The sequence below is a fragment of the Carlito syrichta genome, unplaced genomic scaffold (assembly GCF_000164805.1).
Source record: "Carlito syrichta isolate Samal-C Ts95f unplaced genomic scaffold, Tarsius_syrichta-2.0.1 Scaffold93669, whole genome shotgun sequence".
NCBI classification, from domain to species: Eukaryota; Metazoa; Chordata; class Mammalia; order Primates; family Tarsiidae; genus Carlito; species Carlito syrichta.
Window position 1 is genome coordinate 75,541 of NW_007037765.1, and position 10,317 is coordinate 85,857.

Consider the following 10,317-nt stretch of genomic DNA (forward strand, 5'->3'; position numbering starts at 1 on the left):
CTTTTCTCCACTTACTCATTTCACTAATTCACTCACATCACCCAAGAACCTCATGCATTCTGTTCAAGACCTAAGTCCTTTTAAGTAACGTAGTGATAAACTTTTACAAATCTTCCTTCCATGTCTACTTCTCATGATGGTTGTTTACCATTTAGCAGGATCCACATCTTTTGAAGTAACTGATCAAGGCCCACTCCAAGTTTCCCGTTTTATTACAGTGAACTCAGTCAAAATATTCACCTAGTGTTTAAGTCACATGGACATTGTGAAGTGATAAAACAACACACACACTTCTAAAAATATTTTAATGAAAAAGTTATCTTTCTGTAAACATTTCATTATACTACAAATGAAACACTTGAATCCATTACAGACCACCTCCGAAGTCTTAAAATCAGAGTAAAACATATTGAGGTTTGAAAGTAATTGAGTATTTAGACAAGCTAACAATCCTTACATCACCCTGAACAGGAGCATGCTTATTCACTATTTTGTGACTTCAATTACTGGAACTCCAAGAGATACGGTCATTAATTCGAAATGTTTCAAATTGTGACTTACACTGGAACTCTTAAAAGCAAGCCTATTTCAATTAGTTTCTTAACAAATGGACTTTATTATCACGTAAACATTCTCCTTTAGAATATAAGTGTAAATTCAGCTTTTTAATATATTTTATTGGAAGCAATTAGCCTACAAATTAAACTGGTTTAACAAAATCAGTTAAGAGGTCTGTCTTAACCACTTACCATTTATATAACAATTTTCCTTTCCTTGTTTACTGGTGCTACAAGTTAATATTGCGTTTAGGTAAGACAATGGAACTATGTTTAAATAAATCCATTTTATTTCATAAAGAAATTGACTACAAAGAACACCGTATGAAAATGTTTCCTTAGGAAATTTGCTTCACTAAAACCCATACTGTGAAGGAAATATATCATTAAAAGGCTGTTACCTTATTCAATACTTCTGTAATGTGTAGAAATTAGTCCTGATTTAGACTCACAGACCCAACCATTTTTCTGAGAACACTCTAAGGCAAGCTGACTACACGTGTTCATGTAGGAAATGGATTCATTTTTAATGTAGAAACTAGTTTGTATTTTGAGCATCTGTCTCCCAAGTGTTTAATCTCAATCACTAACAAGCCCCTTAGGGGCAGCAAAAACAGCCCTTATGAACAATCAGCAACTGTTATGAATAGTAATCATTCTTCGGGAAAAGGTCTTTTTACAAAGAAGCATTAATGTAATTAGGACCCTGATGCTTCTGGTTAACAGACTAAACATAAGAAACCAAAATGTATTCTATTGGTCCAACTAATTCCCTGAATTTATATGCAAGTGAACATATATATATGGACACTTGAAGGAAGACTATTTTTATATTGTCATCTGATAATGTTGAAAATTCATTTCAGACGTCTTTCCCAGAAAGAGGATTGGCAGCTTGAAGAACCTATTGTCATGCTTATTAGAAAACCTATTTTCACAAAAGCTGAGGCTACTTGCTCTTTCCAAAAACCGATTTTACCCACAAGACACTAATAATGAACTGGATACAAGAAAAAGGGCCACATTTGACTCAAGATGAACACTCACGGCTTTTTGCTGGGGAGTTTTTAAAACTAAGGTTTAAAATGTGTTGGATATGGTACCAAGATAGTTTTCAGATGAAGAATTTTGTCAATGTACCTACTAGAGTGGGACAAAGTTTTAAAATATGTAATATAGATATGTAGGGAATACAAATGATGTCATCAGGTTTTACTGTGAACTACAAACCTTACCCAGCCAGAAACCTTCGTATTTAAGATGGTAGGAAAGACATTCCTCATTTAGGCAAGTAGGGTTCTCATTCAACCTGCAAATCAAAAAGATTACTCTTACCTTGCTTTACAAAAAATTACTCTTTAATTAGTGAAAAAAATCAAATTCAAGCCTTACCTAATGCAATTATTGCCCTTCCTTGCAGGTCTAAATGCTAGACCTAGTGACTGTGGCAACTATCTCTCATTGATGTTCCAAAAGGCGAAGAGCTCCTTCCTGCTAGACTTTCTTCGATATTTCAGTTGTAATAAGCAGATTTAACTAGCTTTTGGAAAGTTGCTCACTATCATCATAGTATCTTATGCCTCCACTTCTCTGTAGTTGAAGCTCTTGCTGCTGCCTTGTCATTCTTTATTTATGCTGACTTGTCCATACTCAAAAGGCTGCTGAAGTCCTGTCTTAGTGAGTTTCCTTTGATCCACATTGTGCTTAAAAAGCACATCTTACGTCCTTTAAAGCTGGTTAAATCGCTCTCCTCATGGCTTACTTTTCCACACTGTTCACAAGAGCTAAGCTAACAACTTATAAACAGGTCACATACACAGATTTACCTGCTTATAGGTTGCAAACATCAACTTACTCAAAATTTTACTTTTAAACTAGTTCCAGAACACAGAAAGTTGGTTAACAGTACAATTAACCTCATATGCCATTATAGGATACTGTCAAGGTTGTGTCAAACAATTTCACAAACATAAAAACAGGAAATGTCAATCTCCCCCATTCCTTTAACCTTTATTATATGAATAAAAGAACTTGAGACAATTTAGCTCAATTTTAATAAATGTTTCCCAAGCATTATTTTGACCAGATACCCAGGTTTAAGTTATGAACATTGACAGTGTCCATTTATATAACCACACTTGAAGTTGTTATTACGGACTTAACCATTTTCTAATATTAGCCTATTTTCTACACTGCTTATTCACATATATGCCCATTAACAAATGGAATGTCTGTTACATTTATTGGTTTGTGAGTGTTTCTGGAAAACTGTAGTATGTGTGAAGACCAATTTCCATGCTGGCATTGCATGCATCCAAATATTAATAATGCACAGAGGCACAGAATTAGAGCAACAAGAGAGCATATTCAAACAACTAGCATACCCCATCCCCCTTTTTATTGCTTGTTTTGCTTAGTACTTTTTAAAACAAAAATAAGAATCTTGAATTCAACGTTCAACTGCCAAGGAAAGAATAACAGCAGGGCACATACTTAGGGCTCAAATGAAACTGTAAGCACTAGCTGGCGCAAAACAGTAGACATTGTTTTATATATATATTATATATATATATATATATGACCTTATCTAAAACTCTTTCCAACCAGGGCCATCGAAACAAATTCCACACCAACATGATTTATGCTGAAATATACACAAGGAATAACAGTGTTCTTTGGAAATTTAAGTAAGAACTCAGACTATCCAAATTTGAATTCAGGTCTGTAGGAAGTGAGACACTTGTACTAAGCAACTGTGCTACATTTTTGCTGCAGTTATTCTGGAAGATTACACCTAGACTATCCTTGGTTTCATCCAGCAAAATGTATAGGGTACAAACAGGAAAGCATGCCAGCCAGTTAGGGGTTTAATAATGCATGATTTTTATTCTCTTGCTCGGACATTTATATATATATATTAAAAAAAAAAAAAAAAAACTAAACCAAGGGAGATAACTGAAGATATATGGGCCTCTTGTGCTTTCAAAAGGAAAAAAGGTACCCACTAATTTGCTCATATCTAGCCAGCTTAGTGGTCCTATTATTTCAAAAAGGTTTTAAGAATAGTTTTTAATGGAGGAGGAGGAGAAAACATCCACTAGCTCTTTTCAGAATTTAAATAGAGGGCAGTAAACATTCTTTACACCCAAAAACTATGGCAGCAGTTCAAATGTGAACAAGGTAAATGTAGAATGTAGATGTTCTAAACACAGCTAGGACTCAGTAAATCTAACACACTAAAATCATATGATTACATTTTAAAAGAAAATGCACAAAAACCAAATAGGAATTTTGAGATTTTTTTCATTTGAAGGTAATCTTAATGCTATTAAATTCACAAATATGCTAATTTAAATACCCAATCCTATTTATCTAAAACACACATTGCAAACATACAATTATCTATTCTCTCCACATGTCAGCGCCCATTCATATCATGGTTTGGAAATGGGGAGAATAGATTCCCCTTAAACTGCAAGTCAGCAGGTGTTTCTTTACAGTTAACTTTAGCAAAATACATACAAAATAGTAATAACAATGATCTTCTTTACTTGTTAACTCACAAGGAAACACCTTCAAAACTGCATTTTGTTAAAGTTTCTGTACTAAAATGTAGAAAAACTGAACTACACAAATATTGAAAAGTTAAAAATTCCTTAATTTTTTATTCCTGGTACCACTACCACAATTTACAGGGCAATATACCTGATGTAATGAAAAGAAAAAGAAAAAGACAAAGCTACAACAGATAAAAGACCTCAGGAATGTACATCTAATTGACACTACATTGCATTAATCAATAGCTGCACTTTTTGCAAACTGTGGCTATGACAGTCCTGAACAAGAAGGGCTTCCTGTTTAAGCTGCAGTAACTTTTCTGACTATGGATCATCGTTCCTTCTGTGGCAGATTTTTACAGTTCCTCTAACGCATTTGGGACGACTGTCTCAAAGTAACCTGCAGCTTTCCTGACAACTCCTCGCTCTCTCTCCTGCTAAGAACTGTAGCCTGTTGAATAATACAGGATAAAAAAATTATTACACTCAGTGAACAGTTCCACATATTCTTTATCATCATGATAAAAATTTAGAGATACCTACCCTTTTTTGCTGTTTTTAGAACCTTCTGCTACCATATCCACCACTTCCACCACCAGATCCATAACCACCTAAAAAATAAACATTAAGTGTTAAAGAGGCATACAAACAAGTTTTTCAATGAACGACTCTAAAGAATCCTGATTTTTAAAAAATTACTTACCACCATAGGGACTGCCCGAGCTTCTTCCACCAAAACTGCCCCCTTTCATGGGTCCATAATTTGATTGCTGTTGTCCACTATAATTTCCAAAATCATTATAGTTCCCACCACCACCATAGTTACCTGAAATCAGAAAGGTTTTATTTGTAGTTTAACCACACAATAACCACTTTCCTCTTTTACTATAACTATTTTGATTATACTCATATGAGCTACCAAACTCCCTTCCCATTACTAACCCAGAGGCCTCCTAGAGTAGTAGAGGAGAAAACAAAAGTGAAAGGTCACCAGAAAACCATGTTTCTATTTCTAGGTAACTGTCAGATGTCAGGTACTAGAATATCCCCGTTTTGTTTATTAGATATCATACCCCTAAGCTCCTATCACTAATATCAAAATTGCTAGTGTTTCATTCACTATGATTCCGATGCAGTGTAACTTTTAGAACAATCACAGAGCTGGGTATGGTGGCTCATGTCTGTAAACCCAGCACTTCGGGAGGCAAGGGCAAGAGGACTGCCTGAGCCCAGAGGTTCGAGACCAGTCTGGGCAACTTGGCGAGACCTCGTCTCTATAATAAATCAAAAAAACCAGCTGGGTTTTGTGGCATGCTCCTGTAGCTCCAGCTAGGATAGCATAAGCACAGTAGGTCAAGGCTGCAGTGGCTGAGGGTGAGATTCTGAGCATGGTTGACAGTGAGAATCTGACTCAAAATCTCAAGTTCCTTTGTTAACCTAGATGGCACCCTGTTAATGCCAACAACTGAGTATTTGAATAATTCAGAGTTCTTATTTGTTCAGTTTAAAACTGCCTAAGCTAGGTACAATTCTGGCAAAAAAAGATTACAGATCTCTCACATGTAAAGTATGCATTACATACAGGTAAACGTTCATTTTAACTACACAAAAATAAGATTTAAGCACATTTTACCAACTTAACAGCACAGCAAAGTTAAGAAAATTCAGTTTACTCACCATGAGTAACAAAATTTGACCAAATACTAATTTTTAACACTATTTTCAAGCATATGTAATAGAAATGTTAGCAATACTGAATATTTAATATTTAAATAAAACAAGTAAAAGCTTACCACCTCCAAAATTTCCTCCTTCATTGTAACCATCATATCCTCCACCACCGCCACCATATCCACCACCTTGGTTTCCATATCCTGGTCCACCACCACCATAACCCCCTCTACTACTGTATCCAGGACCACCGCCATAGTTGCCACCTTAAAAAAAAAAAAGGGCACACAAACACATCATAAATGTATAAAGGGTCAAGTCATTCAATTTCTTTTCTTCTTCTTTTTTTTTTAAGAGATGAAGGAGGCCTTACTCTATTGCCAGACTGGAGGGCAGTGTCGTGCTATCACAGCTCACCGTAACCTTTAATTCCTGGGTTGAAGCAATCTTCCCACCTCAGCCTCCAGAGCAGGCTGAATATGGACTACTCAATTCTCGATTTGTATTACAGTTAGGTCACTGGCAAATAAGCCAGTAAGTTAACTGAACATTGAGTCTGGTATATATAATACCTAGTCAATAGGAACAGTAAGTACCTTGACTAGTAAGAATTTTTAAAAAATTCTTTCTTTACCTCTGGTATTAAAAAGACAAGTAATTTTTATTATATAACTAAAACCTCAGTGAAGATAGTCTCAGACTTAAAACAAGACTCAACAGCTGGTACAAACCTTATTGGTCAAAAAAGAATAGCTAATATTAAATCCCCAGAGTCTACCCTTCCATGGCACTGGTTTGGAAGTAAATCTTAACCACAAGCTTTTCAAGTTTCAACTTTTTAGTTACACTTTAGGTGTAACAAATACTTAATTTTCAATAAATACTCGAAATATTAATTAAAAAAAAAACCTACCATCACCTCCAAATCCATTATATCCACCATCACCTCCTCCATAACTACCTCTGCTGCCACCACCTCCACCACCATAGCCTCCTGAGGAAAAGATATGAATTTAAATTATATACTCAACTTACCATAAAATTTTAGGTACTCGTACACTTAGAAATAAACATCCTACCTCTTCCGCCAAAGTTTCCACCACGGCCAAAATTACCTCCACCACCTCCAAAGTTTCCTCCACGACCCATAAAATTGCCAGATCCACCTCCACGACCTTTAACACAGGCAAGGAAGATTTTTAAGAACATTACAAACACCACTCACATGCATTGTGTTAAGTTTGCATGGTCCTACTCACCTCTTTGTGATCCAGCAGACTGCATCTCTTGTTTCGAAAGGGCCTTTTTCACTTCACAATTATGCCCATTAATAGTGTGGTATTTCTGAACTAAAATTTTTTTAATCAAACAAACAAAAAGTTATTTTATGTTTGGAAAAGCACATACAAATGATATCCTGTCATTATGTAACATTACAACATTATCAATCAGGAAGTGACTTTGGGGACGAGGGAATGTTCTGAGATGTTAATGTTTATTTCTTGATCTGGATGCTGGCTACACAAATGTCTACACTTTATAAAAACTGACAGTATACTTTATATTCTATTACAAACAACACAAGAGTACAAGCAATTTAGCAAATCTAATTCAAAACAGAGAAACCACTTCTAACTTTCTATTTCAAGTTCCAATAAATTGCTACTTACCAACAATTTTATCAACTGTATCATGATCATCAAAAGTTACAAAAGCAAATCCTCTTTTTTTCCCACTCTGCCTGTCTTCCATAACTTCTATGGTTTCAATTTTGCCATACTTTTCAAAGTAGTCTCTCAAATTATATTCTTCTGTATCTTCTTTAATACCACCAACAAAAATTTTCTTCACTGTTAGATGGGCACCAGGCTTTACAGAATCCTACAAATAAAATACACCAAGTCAAATAAACAATTTTTCACAACAATTTCACATATTACACAACACATTTTAAAAATACCTCTCTAGAAACAGCTCTCTTTGGTTCCACTACACGCCCATCAACCTTGTGTGGTCGAGCACACATTGCTGCATCCACCTCTTCAACACAAGAGTAAGTCACAAAACCAAAGCCCCTGGAGCGTTTTGTTTGGGGGTCTCTCATTACCTACGAAATAAAAAGTTTAAAACACTCAAACACCTCCACAGGTTCTCTACACTCCTCCCTAAGAATATTTTTGCTCCCTTAGCAACTTACCACGCAATCCGTGAGTGTGCCCCATTTCTCAAAATGTTCTCTTAAACTATCATCTGTAGTTTCAAAACTCAGACCACCAATAAACAGTTTTCTCAACTGCTCTGGTTCCTTTGGATCATGGCCCTAAGAAAAAGAACCAATATATTTAAATAATTTCTTATAGTAGGTGAATTGTTAAGAAAGACACATGAACCTTTAATCTATTATAATAAGATCAAATTCAGTTAAAAATGTGGACTTTGTTACATTAAAGGACTAAACAATGCCCAGGAAACCTATCAGTAACCTTTCAAATGCCAGCACCACTTCAACTAAATTTAATTCCAAAATAATCCCAGAGTCAGAAAAATTGCTTCATTTTAATGAGCTACAAGTGTCTGGGAACCATCACTTTAGAAGTTGCTAATGAGAATTCATTTTCTAAGCAACCAAGGTGTTGGAGAGGCAGTGTTGTATCCATCCCATTTCAAGTCTTCTCTCCTCAATCTACATTCCATCAAGTCTTTAATTAAAAACCATAAAACTGTAATAAAGTATAACTTAAATGTTTTGAATGGCAAATTTAAAGATATCCACCGTTTTCAGGCAAATCAACGTTCAAACAGGAGTTCCTATGCTAAACCACCATTTCCTCCCCAAAAAACTAAAGGAAAAAAGGTTTTTTACTTTTTATATTGGCTTTTTGTAACCTATATTTGTTATATGCTATAAAAAAATCAGCACTTTACAACGCCAATTTTAAAGACAAAACAAACTAGTAAGTTTGACTTACATTTGGTATAGTATACATTGCCTGAGCAGAAAAATTGGACAATTTAAAAATTGGAATTTTAAAAGAAATAAGGCCTGCGATTGTTAATACTTTAGTCAAAAGCTTTATAATAAATTGCAGGTGTTATTTAATGCATGCATTAAGATTTCGTTCATCCAAAATCCTTATATAAAGGGGCTCACATTTACATTCTAATGTCCTCCTGTGTCTTCTACAAATAGAGATGTTAAGGCATTTAATGTGAAGGGGCTGTTATGTGCTACAAAAAAAAGATGTTAAATAATTAAACTGCCCAAAGCTTTAATTCATATTGCCTCTTTTAGAGTCTTGAATAAATGTATTTGATTGGCAATACGCAGTCGACAAAAAGAATTTAGAACGCACCTAACATGGTAAGTAAGTGAAAATTTCAAATGTGGCTGCTGTCCTCTAAAACAAAAATCCAGGAAACTACAACCAGAGCCGACCCAAAGAATGGGAAAACATGGAAATCAAAAACGTTTTTAAGTTCCTAGATATCATCTACACTCAAATTCTAAAAATACCAGGTACCTCACCCACATGGCAATTTGAGAAGTATAGTTCTAAATACTTTAGCAAGACTGAAGATATTTTACAGCAGCAAACTTTTGAAAAACCTCGGATTGCCAACTGGATGCTGCGAAAAAAAAAGAACAGGCCGGAGAATTAACGAATTCTCGTCGCCGAAGATCATCTGCAAAGGTCTAGAAACACGCCGACAATAACTTCAGCGAGAGAACTAGGCCCCGGGCTTCGAGGCCGTTTGCGGCATTTTCTGCCAGGCCGCCTCCGCCTTCATCCCTCCAATCCCAGGCTCTCTTTCCCGGCGGCGGAGCCAGGCGGCGGCCATTGCGGGCCAATGCGCCATTTCGTAACGCGGCAGCGGATCAATGTCAATGTGGCCGCCGCCCGCCTGCTCGCTCGCCCGGATGTTCCTGCTCGTCCCCTCCCCTCCCCCACCGCCTCCTCCCAACCGCTCCCGCCGAGGCCCGCCATGCCGCCGAGGCCTCGCTTCCGAGGCCGCGCAACCGGCGGGCCGGCTCCCCTCCCGGGGCCTCCTCAGCCACGCCGCGCTTCCCAGGGGCCGCCTGGACAGCCCGAGGTGAAGACCAGGCGTGCAAGGGACCCCAAAGAGGCCTGAGGCCCGCTCCCCTCCCCCTCCCCCCGCCCGTCTCAACGCAGAGCGCGGGACGGCCGACTCGGTCCACCCGGCCTCCCCGCTCCCACCAAGCCAAACCCCCCACGCCGGCCACTGCCCATCAACCCCCCGCTCTCCCCCTAATACCTCCTCCCCCCGGCGGCGACGGCGACGGCCGGAGTCGGGCTGGGGGCGACCGGGCGGCGGTTTTACCTCCATTTTGAGACCGGACTCGCCTCTTCCAACTCGAGTTCAATATGGGACCGAGAGGAAGAGGCGGGGCCAGCCGTCACGTGACGCGCCTTCCGCGCGCCGCCGGCCTGGTGAGGGAGGAGCAAGTCGGGAAAGGGGCGGGGCTAAGCGTGAGGGAAGTGGGACTGGAGGAGCGGGTTGGCGGGCGGAGG

General features: G+C 38.0%; 1 protein-coding gene across 5 annotated transcripts; it reads right to left on the reverse strand.

Annotated features, from left to right (window-relative positions):
• Window positions 1–286: 286 nt before the first annotated feature.
• On the reverse strand, window positions 287–10,317 carry HNRNPA3 (heterogeneous nuclear ribonucleoprotein A3). 5 transcript variants are annotated; one of them, XM_021713835.1, is made up of 11 exons: window positions 10,061–10,317; window positions 7,983–8,105; window positions 7,746–7,892; window positions 7,456–7,666; window positions 7,045–7,134; window positions 6,865–6,960; window positions 6,699–6,779; window positions 5,908–6,051; window positions 4,818–4,940; window positions 4,658–4,725; window positions 287–1,866 (listed from the first exon to the last, which is right to left on the reverse strand). In XM_021713835.1, the coding sequence occupies exons 1-10, from the start codon at window positions 10,130–10,132 to the stop codon at window positions 4,673–4,675; spliced, it is 1,140 nt and encodes a 379-aa protein (XP_021569510.1). In that variant the 5' UTR covers window positions 10,133–10,317; the 3' UTR covers window positions 287–1,866; window positions 4,658–4,672. The 5 variants fall into 5 exon arrangements, with proteins under 5 accessions (XP_021569510.1, XP_021569512.1, XP_008059063.1 ...); XM_021713837.1 differs by having other exon boundaries at window positions 289–4,565; window positions 5,911–6,051; XM_008060872.2 differs by having other exon boundaries at window positions 289–4,565.

Bases quoted from the DNA above. Each gene is read 5' to 3' on its own strand.
- HNRNPA3 (XM_021713835.1), bottom strand. From the start codon at position 10,132: ATGGAGGTAAAACCGCCGCCCGGTCGCCCCCAGCCCGACTCCGGCCGT. The intron at 7,667-7,745 runs GTATTTTTAAAA...TTTTATTTGTAG, and splicing joins AGAGAGCTGTTTCTAGAGAG to GATTCTGTAAAGCCTGGTGC. The intron at 6,780-6,864 runs GTAGGATGTTTA...TCTTTTCCTCAG, and splicing joins TGGAAACTTTGGCGGAAGAG to GAGGCTATGGTGGTGGAGGT.